Genomic DNA, 23,011 nt, shown 5'->3' with positions numbered 1-23,011 from the left:
TATGCAGCTAAATTTATAGAAGGATTGATAAAATATCTAAACTTTTTCATTCTAGCATTAAGTTGTAAACTTACATTCTTAACCACCAAAATGAGGAACTTTGCAATGTTATCTGATGGCCACAGTAGGTAGTGATCATTAGTACAATCAGTGTAAACTAGGCTTTAAAGAACAGATGCTGATCCCAGTTTAAAAGACCAGTGATGGGGCGGCGCCTGTGGCTCAGTGAGTAGGGCGCCAGCCCCATATGCCGAGGGTGGCGGGTTCAAACCCAGCCCCGGCCAAACTGCAACAAAAAAAGAGCCGGGCGTTGTGGCAGGTGCCTGTAGTCCCAGCTGCTCTGGAGGCTGAGGCAAGAGAATCGCGTAAGCCCAAGAGTTAGAGGTTGCTGTGAGCCGTGTGACGCCACGGCACTCTACCAGAGGGCGGTACGGTGAGACTCTGTCTCTACAAAAAAAAAAAAAAAAAAAAAAAAAAGACCAGCCTCTCAAACAAGAAGAAATTCTCCAGCAGATGGCCTTTGGACTTTATCTGCACTACTGGCTTTGCTGGGTCTTAAACCCAACAACCCCCACTGTAGTCCTGGACTTGCCAGCCCCCACAATCCCAGGAGCTGATTCCTTATAATAATAATAAATCTTTAAAAAAGTAGAAAAAATAAAAAATAAAAGACCAGTGATATGCAGATAAAGGAAGGTAGAGAAAATACTCTGAGTTTCTAGGAGAGCCAAATGTTCTGCCTCCAGAATTCTTGTTTGGTTTGGTTTCATCTTCCTGAAATTTTATTACCTGACCTTCAAGTTTGGCTCCACTTTATATGTATTCCTCAGTTTCAACAAATCAGAAAATATTTTTGAAATATCTCTATTTAAAAAATTATATATTTAAAGGTATTTCTAGTTTAAAATTATCAGTAATTACTGATGAGAAATAGAAAATACCAAAGAGTCGGTTAGTTTCTAAAGAGGTTATAATACAGCTAAGAACATTAAACTGATAAAAAAAAAAAAAATAGATCCTTCCAAACTGCCTACCCAAGAGTAGTGACACTGAGGGAGGGAAAATCAGGTTGGCTGCAAGGACTGGGCTGGCAGAGGATCAGGCTCGGGGAGGGAGAGATTGTGAGGAGTCTCACCATGAGAAGAGGGAAGGCAGTACACAAGAGACGGAGAAAAATGGTTCTCATGAGACTCTCACGGGTGGTGCAAATCGCCTTAGCTAAATGCAAACAGAGCATCTTACCCACTAAATCCTGGGTTACTTTCAGAAGGGAAGGGCCTCGTGCTTTACTAGACCTCTTACCTTCCTCAATATGTTTATTTTCCTTATTTAGAAAAAGAAGTATTGATAGTTCACTTAAGAACTAAACATGAAGGAACAAAAATCCTAACTATTAACATTAAATCCTTTGTTAGTCTTTTAAGAAATAAAGTGGAATGATTATATTTATTATTAGACGTGTCAACACAAGAGAAAGACCAGGTTTAATATTTTAAACACTTTACTTTTGACTCTCCCATTAACTAGCCATGTGAACTTATTTTGATCAACAGTAAAATTATAGAACTGAACAGCACGATGGTTCATGTTTCCTCAAAGTACAGTTGCTCCTCTGTACATGTAGGTTCCACATCCATGAACTCAAATATACAGGCATGAAAAATATGTGGGAAAAATAATGGGTGATCACATCTGTATGGAACATGTACAGATTTTCTTTTGTCATTATCTGCTAAACAGTACAGTATTGTCAAGTATTTACATAGCATTTACATGTGCATATATGTGTATTTGTTATTATAAGTAATCTAGAGATGATTTAAAGTATGTTGGAGGGCCAGTGTGGTGATACATGCCAACAGTCCCAACAACTTGGGAGGCTGAGGCAGGAGGATTGCTTGAGCCCAGGAGTCTAAGGTTGCTGTGAGCTAAGATGGCACCACTGTAACATAGCTCATTCAACAAAGAGAGATCCTTTATCAAAAAACAGAACTAAATGAATACATAGATTAAAAAACTAAGGATACAGGAGTATGTGCATAGATTGTACACAAATACTATGCTATTTTATATTAGGGACTTGAACATTGTCGATTTGAGAATCTGGGAGAGGACTGGAACGAATCCCGCGTGGAAACAAAGGGACGACTGTACAAGGATTCTTTCCAAATATTAGACAACCAAATGTGATTTTTCAAATTCTTGCATGAGTAGTAACTTTTAAAATAATACTTACATTTTGGCCCATTTTTCTAGCTCTTCTTCAATGTATGTTTTAACCATTTTTGGTTGAAGGCCGAGAGAATTTCCCAAAAAATAGATGGCATTTTCATCCTTATTCACTAGAGATAAATCAACTGAAACAGAAGAAAATTTAAAAAGTGCTTATTCAATCAACATTCTTCCATTTGGTATTGTAAATCTGGTACAAAGAGTTAACAGAATTAACTCAAACCAAGATAATAAATACTTAATAATTAGTCCTGAAGGTAACATCGGGTTATCTGAAAAATAAGTAAACATTTGCATTTTTTAAACCTATAGAGGCTATTGTAGTGATCATTCACACGAATTGAGTCCCAGGAGGAAAACTACATTAGCAATTGCTTTGAAGCTTAAATAGCCAAAGGCAATAGAAACAAGTTAAAAATAGATTTTTTTTTATGAGAAATACATCAGTCTTTCTAATCTTATTAGAAAAAGTTTAGGCAAGTACTGAACATTTGTATTAACTAGTGGTGAAGATGTGGTAAATTTTAAAAACCTAAAGAAATTATCTTCATAATTGAAGTAGATATATTGGATTTATATACATTTCCATTCTCTATACATATATATTATAGAATTAATTCATATATAGGCAAAATTTGTTCTCTTTATTTCTTATTTGAATAAATAAGGACTTTGGTGATTTGTATTACAACATATCTTACAACTCATCCTTGACCACAAACACACCAATCCGTGTGTTTCAAACACAATCCAGAAATGCCCACATGTAAAATTATAATTGTGAACTACTGAGCTTTTTTTCCTCTCTCTTTCTCTTTTTTATTTAAAGGGCCAACATTTATTCCTTTTCCAAATGTTACGGTAAAACCAAGTGGAAGAGAATGGTTTTAATAGTCTCAGGGAAAAAAAGTACAAATCTGGGATTTGGCTATCAAAAGTTATATACAATAGGCTCGGCACCTGTGGCTCAAGTGGCTAAGGCGCCAGCCACATACACCTGAGATGGCGGGTTCGAATCCAGCCCGGGCCCGCCAAACAACAATGATGGCTGCAACCAAAAAATAGCCGGGCATTGTGGTGGGCACCTGTAGTCCCAGCTACTTGGGAGGTGGAGACAGGAGACTCGCTTGAGCCCAGGAGTTGGAGGTTGCTGTGAGCTGTGACGCCGTAGCACTCTACCCAGGGTGACAGCTTGAGGCTCTGTCTCAACAAAAAAAAAAAAGTTATATACAATAATGGGAGGAAAAAAAGACAAGAAATCACCTTATGGGTCCCTCCCCCAAAGCCTAATACTTGCTTACTAAGTCAAAAAAGAGATAACGTTGATTCACAATCAGGCTCTTGAACTTGAGACATTTATAAAAACTGAAACAAAAGCAGTGTCCTGCCCAGATACATCAGGCACAGCACGAGAGACAAAAAACTCAACAGAGGGATGGGCTGACACTCAAGGTGTGCATATGCTTCAGGATAAGCATCCCACTTCTGGTTCAGGGATTTGAGGAGTTGGGGAAACAAAACCTACTTAAAAAAGAATTGGAGAAGAAAACCAAAAATCACCTTCTGCCAGGGTGGGGCCAGTGACAGGAGCATTCCACATCACTAACCTAAGAAGCTGTAAGGAACCATCTTTAATTGGCCTTGACAGAATAACCAGATGGTTGATGGGAGAATCCACAAGAGGAAGAGAAGGAGAGGGAACGTGGCTGGGAGAGGGCAACAGCCCCTTTCTGGGCGCAGGAAGGCAGCCAGGACACCAGCTATCTATTGGCTATTTCTGAGTAGCTAGCCAGGTGGGGGCAGGTGAGTGTTCTCCAAGATGCAAAAACTGTGTTGTCTTTTTGAGGTCACCGCCTGAAGTTGGTGTCCTGGCTGCCTTCCTGTGCCCAGAAAGGTGCTATTGCCTTCTCCCAGCCAAGATGAGATTTCATCTTGTTCTTGGAAGAAAGAGGTAGATGAGGTTTTTCAATTTCTTCCTCTTAATCTAAACTGTCAATTTCTACTGTGAGAAACAGAAAGATGTCATTATCTGAGGATCCTGGGAGTTTGTGTTCAAATCAGACCATTTGCTGAATTTGTTCTATTAATCCCCAGAAGACTGGATTCCCAAGCAGTATACTTGTTCTAAGCAAGTCAATGCAAACTTTTTCTATAAAAACCAGAGATTAAATATTTCAGGCTTTGGAGGCCATACCTCCCTGCTGGAGACCTCCAACCATCAATTCCCTTTAGCAGTTAGCACATAGCCCAGCTGCAATGCCTCACTTCTGTTATCATAGCATGACAGAAACCATAGATAATTCATTAACAATAAATGTTAGTGGCGATGACCCTACAGAACTCTATAACTAAAAAGACACACGCACAACATTTGTTGAGCCCTTTCCAAGAGTCACTCTTAAAATTCTGGCATGGTGGGCATGTTGAAAGAACTCACAAATTCCCTCCATCAGCCAAGTCTCCGCATTCTGCAAGCGCTCCTTTTAGAGTGGGAGTACTTGCTTCATGTTACAAGCTCTGAATCAGTTTGCTAGGTCTTCTGTAACAAAGTCCCACAGACTGGGTAGCTTAAACAACAAAAATGTATTGTCTCATATTTCTGGAGATTGTTAAGTCCAGACCTATCAGAGTAATCACTAGCTATAGTATCTAAAACCTTACACAATGTATTTGTGTCAAATAATAAGTCTTGAAAATTGAAATCATTCCTTGATCCATTGGCTGCAGAATGGATGTTGTGTTAGCAGGCATGAAAACCACATTAACCCCTTGTATATCCCCCCCAAGCTCCTGGATAACTAGGTACATTGCCAACGAGCAGTAATATTTTGACAGGAATCTTTTCTTCTAGTCAGTTCCTAATAATGGGTTTAAGATATTCAGTAAACCATGCAGTAAAGATGTGTTATGATCCAGGCTTTGTTGTTCCCTGTTTAGAGCATGGCTACAGTATATTTAGCATGATTCTTAAAAGCCTTAGGATTTTCAGAATGATAAATGACCATTGGCTTAATCTTGAAGTCAGCACCAGCATTGGTTTTTAACAAAGAGGGTCAGCCTGTCCTTTGAAGATAGGTATTGACTGCTCTTCCCTAGATATAAAAGCCCTACATGGCCTCTTCTTTCACTAGAAGGTGGTTGCACCTACATTGAAAATCTGTTGCTTAGCAGGTCAACCTGCATCAGTGATCTTAGCTACATCTTCCAGACACTTGCTGCAGTTTCAATATCAGCTCTTGTATTTTATGTCAAGAAGGTGGCTTTACTTACACCTCATGAACCAACCTCTGATAGCTTCATACTTTTCTTCTACAGCTTCCTCACCTCCCTCAGCCTTCATAGGATTAAAGAGAATTAGGGCCTTTGTCTGGATTAGGCTTTCATTTATGGGAATGTTGTTGCTGGTTTGATCTTCTACCTAGACCACTCAAATTTTCCTCATATAAATGAGAAGGCTGTTTTGCTTTCTTATCATTCTTGTGTACCCTAGAGTAGCACTTTTAATTTCCTACCAGAATTTTTTTGCATTCAAAACGTGGCTGTTTGACACAAGTGACTTAGCTTTCAGCCTGTCTCAGCTTTTGAGAAGCCTTCCTCACTAAGCTTAATCATTTTTAGCTTTTGATTTAAAGTGAAAGATAATGTGACTCTTTCAGTTTAATCCATAGAGGGTATTGTAGGGTTACTGATTGGCTGAATTTTAATATAGTTGCATCTCAGGGAAAAGAAACGAACAAGGAAAGGGAGAGAGGTAGGGCAATGGCTTGTCTGCAGAGCAGCCAGAACACACATGCAACATTTACCAATTATATTTGCTGTCTTTTATGGGTGTGGTTTGCGATGTATTAAAACAATTATAATAGTAACATCAAAGATCACTGATTACAGATTACCATAACATATAATAATGAAAAAAGAGTGTAATCTCAGTGCTGTAATTTCAGTGCTGTGGGAAGATGAGGAGGCAAGATCACCTGAGACCAGGAATTCAAGACCAGTCAGGGCAGCATAGGGAGACCCTCAACTCCACAAAGTATACAAAAACTAAGCATGGTAGCACATGCCTAGTCTCTGTGATCAGAGGCTGAGGCAGAAGGATCCACTTAAGCTCAGGTGTAACTTTAGGTTACAGGGCTATAGAGCAAGATGCTGTCTCAACAACAACAGCAACAACAAAATAATAATGGAAAAAGTTTGAAATATCGTGAGAATTACCAAAATGTGATGCATAGAAATGAAGTGAGCACACATTGCTGGAAAAATGACTTGCTTAGGCAGGGTTGACACAAATCTTCCATTTGTAAAAGAAACAAAGAAACGGACAGTATCTGCAAAGTATAATATAGCAAAGTGAAATAAAATAAAGTATGCCTGTATATCCCAGTAATATATGCATGGTTGGCATAATAGTGAAGCTTTTTTTTTTTTTTTAAGACAACATCTCACTCTGTTTCCCAGGTTACAGGGTGGTGGTGTGGTCATAGCTCACTACAGCCTCAAGCTCCAGAGCCCAGCCAATCCTCTTGCCTCAGCCTTTTGAGTAGCTGGGACTACAGGCATGTGCCTCTACGCTAGGTTAATTTTAAATTTTATGTAGAGTTTTTGCTGTGTTTGCTCAAACTGGAGTCAAACTCCTAGCTTCAAGCAATCCTGCTGTGTCAGCCTTCCAAATGCTAGGATTATAGGTATGAGCCATCTCTTCTGGCTCTAATGTAGCTACTTTTAATTTTAAGTTGTATCTATTTTCAAGTCCTTGTGGAAAAGTTTACATCTTCAACATGTATAGATTTCCTACAATAATGACTTCCACAAAACAAAAAAGAGCTTGATAATGTTTGGAGCATCCACATTCCATTAATATCATCAAAGTTGGCCAAATATCACCCCAATTATAAAACCAGTACCAGATATTTGCTTTTAAAGAGATAAACTACCATTTATTTTAAAATAATACATGTATAGGTATGTTTAAACTGTTTATGATTATCTATTTATGAAATAATCATTTTTTAAAATAGTAAATAGATATTTATATATTTCAATTAGGTTCATCTACTGGTCTATTATATCAGAATCTTGTAAAAAATATCCTGGGCTTGACTCAAAGATTCTAATTTACTTTCTCTAGTGTAGGGCTTGAGCATAGACGTTTATTTTTAAGAGACAATTCCTCAGTCTGTTACTCAGGCTGGAGTGTTTTGGCATAATCATAACTCACTGAAATTTCAAACTCTTGGGCTGAAACAATCCTCCTGTCTCAGCTCCTCAAAGAGTTAGGACTTCAGATAGGTGCCACCAGGCCTAGCTGTTTTTTTTTTTTCCCCATAGAGATGGGGTCTTGCTATGTTGCACAGGCTGGTTTGCAATCCTTGGCCTGAAGCTATCTTCCTGCCTCACTATCCCAAAGTGCTGAGATTATAGGTGTGAGCCACTGTATCCAGGAAGCACATGTATTTTTCAAAAATCTCCAAACAAATTCTTTACATGGCATCACTTCAGAAGGCTTGGCACTTAATCTACGAATTGAAAACAAAAATAAATAAATTATTTAAAAAAACTGTGTGAATCCTCAAATTTAATTAAATTATCTAAGGTCACAGGAGGTAGTTTAATTTCAACTTTACACAGCATGTGATTATTATAATTTAAGATTTAATTAAGCCCACTTTAAATATTTTAAGATTCAGTTATAAAGTACATGTGAAATCATTCTAGAGAAAAATTTTCCATCCCCTTTCACATGATGAAACACATGGAAGATTATACTATTGTGATAAACCACAAAGGCTCCTTCACAACAGTGGTGAAAGGCTCAGCAGAGTTGTCCCAAGAGCTAGAATAAAAAAAATCTCAGTAGACTTCTAAGTCCCAGAAACACACACATCCTCTTTCTCTCCTTTCCCCTCAATAAATAAGCTCATGTTGAAAATCAAGAAACTATAAAGTAACTTTATTTTTTTTCCTTTTTGCAAATTAAAGGAGAAATCTGGAATAACACTACGGTTTGAGGGAAGGGCAAATCCAAGTTTCAAAGATTTTTAAACGGCTTGTCTTTAAAATTAATATTTTCCAAAATATAATTATAGTGAAAAGGAACTCAAATGCTAATGAACTTTTTAATCAAATGCCAATGTGTATCTATCATACGTATAACATGCTGGTTGGTATATATATATATAGCATTCTATGGAAGTGTCAGTTATTTCCACTAATTTAATTTCAGCATTATAAAATTTTAAAAATTCTTTCTATATAATTTTTTTTTTCTTTTTGAGACAGAGTCTCACTGTATCGCCCTCTGGTGGAATGCCATGATGTCACACGGCTCACAGCAACCTCTAATCTCTTACGAGATTCTCTTGCCTTGGCCTCCCGAGTAGCTGGGACTACAGGCGCCCGCCACAACGCCCGGCTATTTTTTTGTTGCAGTTTGGCCAGGGCTGGGTTTGAACCCGCCACCTCGGCATATGGGGCTGGCGCCCTACTCACTGAGCCACAGGCATATAATTAATAGCATTGGTGGACTATTTTCGTTAGGTATTTGATTGTAGAATGAAAGATAAATTCACTACCATACTATGCTTTAAAATTTTTTTGAAGTGAATATTCCTTAAAAAATATGGTTTAGTTTAAATTTAAATTTATATATATAAATATATACAGACACACACATATACATACAGATATATGCTTGAACTAGGGAATACCACTTTCTGCCTTTCAGACTTTGGAGAAGTCTAAGACTTAGCTTGATATAAAGCAGGTATGTCCAAACTTTTGGCTTCTCTGGGCCATAGTGGAAGAAGAGTTGTCTTGGGCTACACATTAAATACACAAACACTAATAAAAGCTTATGAGCAAAAAAAAAAAAAAAAATTCATGCATAATTTTTGTGATATCCACCATCACAGATAAACAAAAACTTCCTAACATAATAACCTAAACAGGCAGTGGCCTGTTTAGAGAGTCTTTTAAAGTCACGAAGCAGTTTCCAAGCTTGTGTTCACTAATATAGAAAATATACATATATAAGCAATAAAGCATCTTTTTGATATTTTTATTATAAAATTAAAAGAAAAGTGGGCATCACAAAACTAGTAGGATATTTGACACTGTGTTTGAGAAACCAATGCACCAGTATCTGGTTCAACGGAAGTAATTGCTACTCTGCATGAGTTTTCAAGGTGCTCATCAGATATTTTGGTTCTAATTTTACTCTGAATGTGCTTTATTCTTGAAAATAGTTGCTTACAGATGTAGATGCCAAAAAGTGATGACATGAACAAAGCATGACTGTGAAGCGATAGATACTGGTTCCTAGGAAGATAGGTTGTATAAAAGTCCAGGAAAGAGAAATTATCAAATTTCTCTTTAAGTGGAATGTCAGATTGCAGCTCTCTAGATTCCATTTGAAAATTGGCAGGTAATATATTTATGTCATCTGAAAAGAGAGTCACAAATGTATTAAAATATTGATTATTTTCCTGGAAATCTTGAAAAAAATCTGTTTTCAAATTCTTGTATCAAATCAAACAGCAAGGCTATATATTTTTCACTGTTCACAGGACTGTGTTTAGCCAATGTGTTGAAACGCATAAACCTTTTGCCTTAATCTGAGTTCGCCATAGTTTCAGTTTCATTTGGAAAACTGTTATGGTTTAAAATATTGCATTGATAATTTGGTTTTCACCATGAAGATATATCTTGAACTTCTCAAATGGGCAGTTAAATCCATTTCAAATGTTGAATTGGTAATCCAGTTTTCATTGTCAAGTTCTGGCATAAATCTGGCTTTTCATACCATAATGACTTGGTAACATTTTGCAAATCATAAAGTCTTTTCTGCATTTGGCCTCAACTTAGCTGTCTACTTCCGAAAGGTAAATGATATGACTATAGTCAGCATCAGTGCTCTCAAGGAATTCCTGGAATTGGTGATGATTCAATCCCTTGGCCCTCATAAAATTCAGTCTTGGTAACAATTTGCATAATGCTATCCATTATTAAATCTTTTGCACATACATTTCCTTGATGTACTATATGCAGTGACATGTCATCAAATATAAGTTTTGTGTGGCAATTGCATTGTCTTCTATTAACTTTTCAAGCCCTTCTTTTTTAACTACCATTGCCAGGGCACCATCAGTAACTATACCAGGTATACTGACAATGGACAAAGAAAATCATTTTAGCCTATTTTTTACTGCTCTGTATAAATTTCTTGACTTAGTTATATCTTTCAATGTCATTAAATAAATCATTTTTTGGTTACATTATATTCATTATCAATATTTCTAATAAGAATGGCAAGTTGAGCTGTTAGCTGTAGCATCAGTGCTGTCATCCATTGCTAAAGTATAAGATTTAAAATTAACGGCTTTACTCTCTAAATTTCTTTTGATAGATTTTCCAATTTCTTCAATTTGCCTGGCTCTAGTCTGGTGAGACAAACTGATAAAATTTTCCCTTTTTTCGGAGCAAATTATATCTTCTGTGATTTTCACATATTGCTAAATAAAACTCACCATCAGTAAATAGCCTTTTTTTTTTTGCTATTAAATATGCTACCATGTAACAAGCTTTTACAATGGAATTCATCTGAATTGTAACTTGAAAATAAATTGTTGAGGAAGACAGACTATTTTTTTCAGTTCTGCTATTTTGTCCATATGACATAATCCTTCATACGCATTGCAGCAACACGTTTGCTATCAATGCAGCAACACGTTTTTGCATATAATTCCTTTTCAAATTATAGCCTTTGAAAACTTGCACAAATTCCCTACCAATTAAACAGAGTACATTATTAGTCCCTTCAACAAAAAAGTAGTCAGCTGTCCACTTTTCATTGAACAATCTTTCTTCTTCTATAATTTTTCCTTTTGGGGGTTCTGTTTCCTTTTGAGATGTTGTAGAAACCATGCTGGGATGAGAAAAAACTGTACAGATAAGGGACTATACTTATGAAAGGATATCCTACCCAAAGACTGTGTTAGAGTGCTGTTCAGATTAGATATTCCAAACTAAAATGTCAACATACTGTGACTGTTCATTTAAGAAACTTGAGATAAGTATTGCATTTTTTTTAAACCAGAATTCCTTTCTCAAATAATAGAAAAGAAAAAAAGAGGTCCAGTGTGGTGGCTCATAAGTATAATCCTAGCACTTTGGAAGGCTGAGGCTGGAGAATCACTTGAGCTTCGAAATTTGAGGTTGCAGTGAAGTATGGTAATGCCTTGCACTATTGCCCAGCAATAGATCAAGACTCTCTGTATATAAAAATAAATAAAATAAAAGAAGGAAAGAGAAAAGATCTTTTCCAAAGACATACAATGCTTTTGCAGTTGGTGAACATGAAATTGCTACTGATTGCATTATAATTAGTAGTAGAAAGCATAGAGATTCCAGCTGTGTTTGTTTTATTTGTCTTTTGATTATTTGGCTCTCTGGTATTACCAAGCAGATGAACCCCCAATATGAATATGTTGGGTAGGAAGTATGTAATTGTAAAATTATCCCAATCTTAATAATTGCCGTACTAATGTAATTAATGTTTGTGGTTATTGCTGTAGTTGAAAATACTGAACTGAGTTTCAGCAATTTGGAAAAATGCTTACCTGAGATTTATGATTATGTCCATAAATAAGAATACCTGGTTATGATTTTACTGACAGACAAGTATGCCCCAGATCTGAGAAACATCGTGACACAAATGGATGGGTTGACCTTGGTAGAATAGTCTAGCAAAGAACAGAAGAATAAATATTCTTTTAAATGTACATGGAGAGTTCACAAAAACAGAGCATTGTCCTGGGTCATAAACAAACCTTAACAAGTTTGAAAGAACTGAAGCCGTACAATAAATGTTCTCTGATCATAATAGAATTGAACTAGAAATAGTAACAAAAAGAAAACTGAAAAATGTCCAAATACGTGGAAATTCAGCAGTGCACTTCTAAATAAACCATGAGACAAAGAAGCCTTTGGAATTTTTGGTGAGGTGTGGAGTTTTTAGTCATGATATCAAAAACACAATCCATAAAATAAAATTAATACATTGCACAGCCTCAAAATTAAAATAATTAACTCTGTAAAAGATACTATTTTTTTTTTTTTCCTGAGACAGTCTCACTATGTCGCCCTGGGTAGAGTGCTGTGGCATCACAGCTCACAGCAAACTCAAACTCTTGGGCTTAAGTGATTCTATTGCCCCAGCCTCACAAGTAGCTGGGACTACAGGCACCCGCCACAACACCTGGCTATTTTTCTGTTGCTGTTGTCATTGTTGTTTAGCTGGCCCAGGCTGGGTTTGAACCCACCAGCCTTGGTGTATGCGGCCAGTGCCATAACGACTGTGACATGGGTGCTTAGCCTGTAAAAGACACTACTAAGAGGAAAAAACTACGGACTGGGAGAAAATATTTTCATATCATTTATTCAACAAAATACTTGTATTTTGAATGTACAAAGAGCTCCTAAAAGTCAACACTAAGAAAAACTGAAATTGAAGAATAGTCAAAAGATTTAAGCAAATGTTTCTTCTAGAGTATGGATGGTACATAACTATACGAAATGATTAATACTTAAGCTTATTGGAAATGCATGTAAATTCCAAAAATTCTAAAAAATAAAACAACAACAACAAAAAAAAACCCTGACAATATTAACTGGGGGGTGCAGATGGGGAACAATTAAATACTCCCATACATTGCTGATGAGAATGCAAAATAGTACAATCATTCCGAAAAAGTTTGGCAATTAAAAAACACTTATAATATGGCCCATTAGCAATCGACTTATAGTATTTTTAAGCAGGGATTGGCAAGCTGTGGCTTGTGTTCTGAATCAATCCCATGACCTATCTTTATACAGCCTGTAAGCTAAGAATGTTTTTACATTTTTCTTTTTTTTAGTAGCAATAGTTTCTTTTTTTATTTTAATATACTTTAGGGTGTTTTTACATTTTTAAATGGAAGAATAAAAGTAAGAGAAGAAGGATAAAAAGAGTAAGAATATACGAGGCCTACCAAAAGTGAGATATTTACTACCTGTGACAAAAAAGTTTGATAACTTACATTCACAAAAAATCCAGTACATGAATGTTTATAGTAGCTATTTGTAATCACCCAAACTGGGCACGACTCAAATGTACTTTACTGGGTGAATGAACACACTACTGTAGTCCATCCCCAGAAAAGATCCTGTTCAGCAATAAAAAGGGACACTTTTTGATGTAACTTTGATTAGTATCAAAGGAATTACTGAATAAAGGAAGCTAGTCTCCAAAGATTGCATAAAGTACGTGATTTCTTTTTTATGACTTTCTGAAAGAGACAAAACTATAGGGAGAGAAAATACGTAGACTGGTGATTGCCAGGGGTTAGGAGTGTAGTAGAGAAATTGATTACAAAGGGCCAGCATGGAGTCTTTTGGGAGATGATGAAACTTTTCTATGTTCTGTGAAGGAGATGTGTTTATATGATTCTATACATATATTAAAACTCAGACTGTGCACCAAAATAACCCAGTTTTATAAAATATAAATTTATATAACAATATCAATAAACTTTTCTAATGAACAAGTTATTTATTTTGTACTTCTGTCATTAAAAAAAGAGATCATTCTACCATTCTTTCTAAATTGGGGACAAGTTTGTAGATGGGTGAATAAGAACAGATTTTAGGATGACATAAAAATAATAAATAAAATGCTGGAAACATTGTGTTATAGTTGCACTTTGCTAAAAAAAAAGTCTGAATAGGAACAGGAGAATTAAATAGAAAAAGGGCCATCTTTATCTGTGTCTGACTTAAATAATTAAACTATGGTATTAATTTTAAAAAGAGAAATATTATATAATATAATCTGTTTAAGTTAGATCCATATGTTTGCATCATTGAACAGATAAGAACTTGAAGTGAATTTTGTACAAAACTTCAAAAGATGATATTCAAATATTGGCTATAGAAGAAACAGTGGTTAACCAGAAATGGGTTGTACCAAAAGGGGGTACAAAACAGTTTTACCAGGTGCTGGCAATGTTCTGTTTCTCCATATAGGATCTTATTTCATAGATATGCATATGTAATAAAATCCATAAAGCTGTATGATTTGTGCATTTTACTAAATATAAAGTCTGCATTATTCTTTTTACTATTATTCAGAATATAATGAGTGAAGAATTTTTTGTGTTGCCTTGTGCCTGGTGTTCTAAGGAAACACTCACACCGTTATCTCTTTGGACTTTGAATAGAATTCCTATAATTCCTGGAAGAAGACAGAGAAAATGTATGATCACTACAGTCTACTTGCATACAGTCCTTATATTCTTGTCTAATTTTGAACATGTCAGTCCTCTTTGAGGTCTAGAATGATGAATGGGATGGCATCTGATGGAAGGAACGTCCATATTTTGAATATTTAAAAAGAAATTGTCCACAACTTTAAGGGTAAATTCCCCTGAAATGAGCATTCATTCACGGGAAACACCAGACATTACCCCAGACAAAGGTTAAAGTCTAACCTCTCCTGATAAGACTTTATCTCCAGGCTTTCTTTCTATGCCTGAGAGATGCCTGATAACATATCACCAAAAGTAGAGAGCAGCTAGGTGGGATCTTAAACTTTCTTCTTGATATCTTAATCTGACTCATGTTGACCACAAACATTAGGGCAAATACAGCCTTTGAGAGTAGGCAGAGATTGTCTCTAGCAATTTACATTATTTTAGAATGAGGTGAAGAAGATGGGGTGAAGAAGATGGGGGCAGACAACAGATCAAGTATGGACTCTACTTGGCTGAAAAATCACATTCAACTTTACCTGCCTGTCTCTCTCTTAACTCATCAAGTCCCTACCTTCCTTAAGAAAAAGACATTCATTCATTTCCTTTCATTCCTTGTTATCAATTCATTTTCCTTTCACAGTTAGGTTTCTTGGAACAGCACTCTACAAACCTCATTTCCAATATTTCACTTTTTCAATTACAACTAGAAGAATACAGTTGGCCTCCCATTATTCCAGTGAAGTGTTAAAGTTAAGTCTATGTAATAAAGCTCTTCTAGCTGCCCAAATGAAAGGCTCATCATGCAGCCCCTGAATGGTGACTGATAGCAAGGCCTCCAAATGCTTCAAATGCTTGAAGATCTCTCTCCAGGTGGTTTAGAATACTTCATTTTCCTTTTTCTTCTATGGCTCTGTTTTTTTTCCCTAAAGTTCTTTTTTCTTTGCCAATACATAAAATTTTGTTCTACCAACTTCTTCTAACTCCAGATATGATTCCTTGATACTACCACACCCATAGTTTCAAGTATTACCAAAAATGCTGATGAGTGAAAATTTTATCTGCACATTAAACTCAAATGCTAGCTGTACACTAAGTTCCATTTTATTTATCTTTTACAGTAATGGAATTGTTAGCTTTGCATGTAACTGTCAAGAACAAAAATTGTATTTTACACTCAGTCTTCTTTGTAGATAGGCGGGGCCATGCCCCAACACCAGCCCATGGAGCTTACATGGACATGGTAGGAGGCGACCTCCAAGCCTTCCTCAAGGAAGAGCCCACGTGTGTTCTTCGTTTTCTCTTCTTTGTCTCTACCTGCTTCCAACTGCTTGAAATGCAGCTGCCACCTTCCTGGACTCTGAGGTCAAGGCCACAGATGGCAGAGCAACAAGGGAGAAAAAAATGTAAAATGTAGGTGCTTTTCAAATGAACAGTTCCCAAAATAATTTAATAACATCGGTGGATATCACCACTGTTCCCCCAAACCAGAAACAGTGACACATGTTATGTTTCTTCTCCTATTAAATCAGGTTTATTTAATGAGTATTTCAAATAGTTCTTGAATTTCTTTCTTTTTCTCCTTTTCTATTACATTTACTTCTTCAGTCTTATTGCTGGTTATCCACACCCACCTCTTTCATATTTCTTCTATTATACCAATTATTCTGTCACCCTATTCCGTACCCTACTGTTTATCTACATCCACCTATTCACATCATGTACTTTGATCATGTAAAACTATGCTTAGAGATCAACCCAAGTATGCTTTCTCCTGCTTGTATCTTTGCATATGCTCTTCCTTCTCAGTGAGGAGCCCCCATTGGTTGCCTCTACCCTAAGGTTTGCTGGGGTTACCCCCACTCATTTACAGAGACATAAAACAATCTCTGAGCTCAGGGAGCAGATAATGTAACATAAAAGAAAAGATTAAGGCTGGGCATGGTGGCTTACGCCTGTAATCTCAGCACTTTGGGAGCTGAGGTGGGTGGATCACGTGAGCTCACATGTTTGAGACCAGTCTGAGCAAGAGTGAGATCTCATCTCTAAAAAATAGCCAGGTATTGTGGTGGTCACCTGTAGTCCCAGCTACTGGGGAGGCTGAGGCAAGAGAGTGACTTAAGTCCAAGAGTTGGAGGTTGCTGTGAGCTGTGACGCCACAGCACTCTACCGAGGATGACAAAATGAGACTCTGTCTCAAAAAAAAAAAGTACAAATAAGTTTGCTAAAATGCAGAATTCAACTGATGTGAAAAGTTTACAATGTCTACAACATTAAGTTTTTAACTAAGGAAAACTCTTCTTAATTGTTTTTCTTGTGGAAAATAGATATTTAAGTCAGATTCTTAAAATCACATAGTCATAAACATATGTCCTTTTACAGCTGGAGAAAATGCTTACTTACCACAGTGTTTTCTACTGTCAATAAAAGATTCTAGTTGATAGAGAAAAGTGTACTTTCCCATATTTCATACACTGATACCTCATACCTGGTACAATTTTCTAAGCTTGACAGTAGTTGAGCTTAAGAGGATCCACTATGTTCTACAGAACACTGAGATAAACTTATGTGTGACTGCTTTGCTATGCCAATGGTATCAGAGGCCAAATAATTACATAGGCAAAGTAATACTACATCTTGTTTGGATAGATTTAACTTTATGATTACTTAGCTTACTGAAGCTGGGTGGCAATTTCTTGATCTATTTTATGGATGTGTGATAAGATTGAAGGAGGGGAAGATTTAACTATGAAAGACAGTGACAACAACACTTTTTAAAAAAATCTCCAAATAGAGCTTAGTACTAAAGATATTCTTTGAGTTAATGATCTATATAGACCAAAATAATGGTAACTTCAGTAGATTACTGGTTGCTTTGGGCTGAGGGTAGGAAAGGCAGATGAATAAATGTTCTAAAGTTGGATTATGGTTGTGCAGCCATATACTTACTAAAAATTGTTAAATTGTATACATAAAAATGGGTGAATTTTATAGTATATAAATTATATTTAAATAGAGTAATTTAAAAAATTAATAGCAAAGAGAATTGGATCAGTAGTCCCAATATTTGGAATTCGTTTCTGGTTCTGCTATTGGTCAGTCACATGGACTGGATGTTTTCACTTGAAACTCCAGAAACATACCAAATAGTTGATACTATTAAGATTTAAAGAAAAGCAAAAATCAATTCAAAAAAGAAATAAATAGAAGTGATAAATGCATACACTAAGAGGAAATTAAGACAAGAAAAGAAAAAGCAATGAATAGCCTAGGAGTTTCTGAAAAAAGTACCCACCACTGGTCCAAGAACTTTAGATTCAAACAAGAATGGAACAATTTTTTTTTTTTGTAGAGACAGAGTCTCACTTTATGGCCCTCCGTAGAGTGCCGTGGCCTCACACAGCTCACAGCAACCTCCAACCCCTGGGCTTAAGCGATTCTCCTGCCTCAGCCTCCCGAGTAGCTGGGACTACAGGCGCCTGCCACAACGCCCGGCCATTTTTTTTTTTGGTTGCAGTTTGGCCAGGGCGGGTCCGAACCCGCCACCCTCGGCATATGGGGCCAGCGCCTCACTGACTAAGCCACAGGCGCCGCCCAGAACAATTTTTAATTATTCACTTATCAAAGAGTTTTGAAGCTGTTAGTACCCAAAGTCAGTGAGGCAACTACTTTTGCTTCTGGGGGTAGTGTAAATTTTCACAACTGGCTTCTGAATTGGAAGTTTGGTACTCTGACACACTGGCCTGGAAAAGTTGGTCTTGTGTTTATGCAAAAGTAGTGTATCTTATGGGGCTATGTGGTATGTGCTTTCAGAGATTTAAGTATAAAGAAATTTCAAATTGGAATATTTACAATTTCAAAAGATTCAGAAAGATCCTTTCCCTTATGTATGCCTTGCGTTTCTCCTTTATTTTCCTCTCTTTTTCTCTCCTCCGCCCTCCCTCCTCTTGTTTTTGTCTTATATTTTGGCTATGATCTTGAGAACAATGTTGAACATAAGAACACCAGCTGAGTAAAAACATTTTTGACCCTTTTCTCTAATGACATCTCGGACACCATCTGAGAATAGACAGAAACTTAACTTATTTTAATAAAGTGTCTTTTAGAAACTCAGAGCAAACAAATATCCTTAAGTGGGAGTCCTATGTTGGGAGTTGTGATCTTTTCATTTTTCCAAAACTTGTTTATTCGTGTGTTTTGTTTTTCATTGTTCAGAGTTGCTAAAGAACATTTGTTCTTGGTGTTACACTAGTCTCTTAAAATAACTTCAATGCTTTATCATTTTTAGATGTTCTTGGAAGATGAACAAGATAGGAAATATTAGTTTCTTGATGAATTCATATTTTGTGAAATTCAAAGAAAAAAATTTCAATACTGTTGAGATGGGCTCTGAACATAAATACCACAAACCAAGTATGGCAACTTGCTGAGCTGAGTACTTTGAACTGAGGGAGTTTGAGAGGGCCTCAGAAACAAGAAGTTCTCTCTGACCCTTCTCAGCACCACACCCTTCTTATACCCAGGCCGGCGGGGTGGGGGTGTCAAAGAATCTAGAATTCATCTCCCGAAGCAAGCCATAAAACCTGGAAGGCTCACTCTCTGATCTTTATTGGTTTCCCTGTAAACCTTCACATGACGGGTGCTCTGGCCCACCCTCAGAGGGAAGAAATGCTACGTGAAAGACCAAGAAGCATCTGAGCACACACCTTGCTGAGCCGCTCCTAGTTTATCACCATCAGAACACACCCTTTTTGTTCAATCACATTTCTCCACAACTACCCACTTCTGTCATAAGACTTAACATAAAAGCACAGTTGTCCCTAGGTCCTTGGGTCTTCATTTCTAAAGGTCCTCCTGCCATGTGTAACTTTGTTAAATAATTTTTTTTATGTTGTTCTCTTGCTGACTGGCATTTGTTATATGAATGTCAGCCCTGACCCTCCTGATGGATGAGAAGAAGGTATTACCTTTGTGTGCCCACCGCACCACATGTTCCTGAGTTGGTGTCTTTGCACAGTACAAACCTGAATGACCACCGGGCTCTGTCTTGCCTATAAATCCATGAGGCTCATTTTCTCATGTAGCTGTCATCTCTGCTTAGATATCACTTCATCAGCCTTTCCTTCCCAGAACATCTTGGGTGAGATAATGCCCTCGACTTCACAGTACTTGGAGCACTACTTGATAACAGAGCATATATTAAGTTGTTTCTAAGTCTGTTTATCTGTCTCCTTATACTACATATAAGTTCAAGCACCTGATAATCTTGCTCTTTAGTTCATTGAAGAACTAAACTTTCCAAACTTGTTTTTGGAAAGAAGTGTCTTGAACACAGAAAATGAATGATATTTGCTAAATGGTTGACCTTAGCGTATAAGAAGCAACTGGAGTCAGAATAGTGGTGAGAATGGGAATCAGTGATCCCATCCCATCCTAACTGATGGAGCACAGGTGACTGGGTCTCACCCTCAGCATCTCTCAGTCAGTCATTCTTGGCCAGAACTTTTGTTTACTAAGTTCCCTAGTGGATCTCATGCCTGTGGTCAAGGGACCACACTTTGATAATCTCTGATTTAGAAGAACTCTTGGGGTTGAAGAAGTAAATTTTTGCATCATCCAAAGCTATATTTTTAAATAAATGAATTCCTTAAATTCTCTATTAAACTAATTTATCTTCTGTCTCCTTACTTCTCCTTATGAATCAGCAATGATTTTTCCAAGGTTGTAATTCCTTACAGTTACTTTCTACTGGATAACAAATCAAAACAACTATTATACCTATAGTTAGTATACTAAGTGAACTCTTATGTATAATAGAAGTGATTCTATGTGCAAAGCTGTTTTTATTAAAGTGGAAACTTTTTATTTTTAATAAATATTAGAAATAATGTGCTGAAATGCACGTAACATTGACTATCTTAACCATTTTCAATGTACAGTTCAGTTAAATACATTCACATTGTTGTACAACCAATTTACAGAATTTTCCTACCCTGCATAAGGGAAACCTATGCCCGTTAAACTATGACTCCTCAGTTCTACTTTCTGTGTCTATGAACTTGACTACTCTAGATACTTCATATAAGTAGAACTGTACAGTATGTCTTTTTGTGACTGTATTGTTTTACGTGGACAGTGTCCTCACAGTTCATTCATGTATGTGTCACAGTAGATTTTCTTTTTAAGGCTGAATAACATCCCATTGCATGCATACACCACATTTGCTTATCTGTTCATCCACTAAGGGACATTTGAGCTAATTCCACCTTCTTTCTATTGTGAATAATGCTGTTAATAAATATGGGTGTGCTAATATCTTTTGGGGACCCTCATTTCAATTCTTTTGGATATATTCTCTGAAGTGGGATTGCTGAATCATATGGTAATTCAATTTTTTTAATTTTTTAGCAACTGCCATACTTTTTTCCATTAGTGACAACCCCATATTACATTCCCACCAACAGTGGAAAAAGGGTCCAATTATCCTACATCCTAGCCAACATTTGCTATTTTTTGTATTTTTTTATGGTAGTCATAGAAATTATTGTGAGTTGATATCTCATTGGGTTTGAGTTTATATTAGCCTAGTGATTAGTGAGATACAATGCCATTTTATCTTTTTTCTTCTTTTTATTTCTTTTTTTTTAATTGTTTGGGATTCATTGAGGGTGCAAAGAATTACTTTACACTGATTACATTTGTTAGAGAATGTACTCGTGTGTACAATTCCATTTTAAAACTGGGTTTTGATTCAGTACCAGGGCCCTGTGGGCCAGAAAGCACATCATGGCAGGCCACCATCACTCAAACCTGATTGGTCTCAAGTGGGTCCTGGCTGTTTCTGAGGACTTTCACATTGTGGGATGCAGATATTGCCAGCCCCTTCTCTCCTACCTCCTGAAAGATTCCTTTTCTAGTTAAATTTTCTCACAATTCAATTTTCTAGTTAAATTTTCTCACAATTCAATTAATTTTCTCACAATTCAATTAATTCAATTAATATTCAAATCAAAATTTTTTTAATTCTAGATTCTATAATAACCTACAGTAGCCTTCTCCTATGATCTAAGATCACTTTACTTACAGCTCGACTTTGTTTGCCCTCTTATAGCTGTCACTTGTATCAGTGTTTCTCTGATATAAAAGCGACTAACTTTAGGTTGGATACAGGACTTTCTCCTCTCTCATCCTTCCAGAATTCTACAGGGTGGTGAGTGCACAGTCAGAGATGAACATTATTTAAGGGGAGTTGTACTCACGTGTTATATAATATGTAATAAGAGAGTTATATGAACCAATTTTATCCTAAAATAATATTAGTTGACCTTCTTGGATTTTGAGGACTGTATTCAAAATTGTACCTATCTTAGTTAATCTGAAGAAAAATTGCATCAGATTTCTATAAAGTTCCTTAAACTCATTTTTGTGAACTAATTTCATCCAACTTTGTAACGTTTTTCATTGAGGTAAAATAAAATACAGATCAAAATGACAACTTGTTTTATATTTTATATCTGTGCTGCCTATGTTAAGAAAAGGACTTCGCCCAAGCAAAGAACTGAGTCATCTTACTGTCTGATTTTTGAAAATGCAAGAATTTCTTAGGTATTAATTGTTTCTTTTCATGGTACCTCTTATACACACCATCTTTACTCACAGCATACAAAGATAGCTATTTACATAACAACCCTCCTAATACATCCAGGTCATAAAATAATATTCCCTCTACAATAGACATCATGCTATCATAAGCTAGAATTTTATTGGAAAAGAATTGCTTTGAGTCCCAAGTGCTTAGAGAATAAGTAAGTGCATCTGCCTATAATTTTCAATCAGTCGCTCTATTGTTAGGAGAAGTAGTTGACAGTAAGCACCACCGAAGTATTTTATTCAGGGGAGTAGAGGAAACATGAAGAATCTGAGGCTAAGGTAGGATGACACATTGATTCAGTAGCATCAAGGACCTGCTGTTTTTCAGACACAATTGTAATGGCTCTATTATATAATGGAACAATTATTTTTTCAAAGATTTGATACACACAGTATCAAAAATTAATTAATAAATTAATCTAAGAAAAAAAAAACCCTTCCATTATTCTTACTTGGAGGCAGATCCTGCATTTTGGGAATATAAAAATATTCTCTGAAGCGCCTCAGTTTATCTTCCTCATCTAGGCGGAGAGCCACCTGCTCATCTGTTGGGTGACATTTGAGTTCAGCCGCTATGCGCTGCACAGTGTCACCTGGCAGCTCAAGAGGTGAAGGCTGCATTACAAACGATTCTCTAAAAAGGAAAGAAATGATAATTATTCCATTAGGTAATACAATATTTTAACTAAGATTCACATTTTCCCAACCTCAGAAATACTGTAATTAATCAATAAGCATTAAACGCCATGTCTGAGTTTTTCTTATATATAAAATGAAGAAAATAATAGTAACTTGAGGATATTGGAAGGACTAAATTAGGTGATAATACTCAGGACAGAGTAAAG

At 36.4% G+C, this 23,011-nt stretch overlaps 1 protein-coding gene across 5 annotated transcripts in view; it reads right to left on the bottom strand.

The window, feature by feature from the left end:
• Positions 1-23,011, bottom strand: part of KYNU (kynureninase) — a 152,473-nt gene that overhangs the window by 111,336 nt on the left and 18,126 nt on the right. For all 5 annotated transcript variants that reach the window (XM_053596926.1, XM_053596925.1, XM_053596923.1 and 2 more), the window contains 2 exons: positions 22,619-22,800; positions 2,237-2,357 (listed from right to left, as the gene is read on the bottom strand). In XM_053596926.1, coding sequence (XP_053452901.1) covers positions 2,237-2,357; positions 22,619-22,787 — 290 coding nt within the window. In that variant the 5' untranslated portion in view covers positions 22,788-22,800. The remainder of the gene's footprint in view (positions 1-2,236; positions 2,358-22,618; positions 22,801-23,011) is intronic.

This window comes from Nycticebus coucang, chromosome 7 (genome assembly GCF_027406575.1).
Source record: "Nycticebus coucang isolate mNycCou1 chromosome 7, mNycCou1.pri, whole genome shotgun sequence".
In the NCBI taxonomy this organism is placed as follows: Eukaryota; Metazoa; Chordata; class Mammalia; order Primates; family Lorisidae; genus Nycticebus; species Nycticebus coucang.
This window is presented reverse-complemented; position numbering and strand designations above follow the sequence as displayed.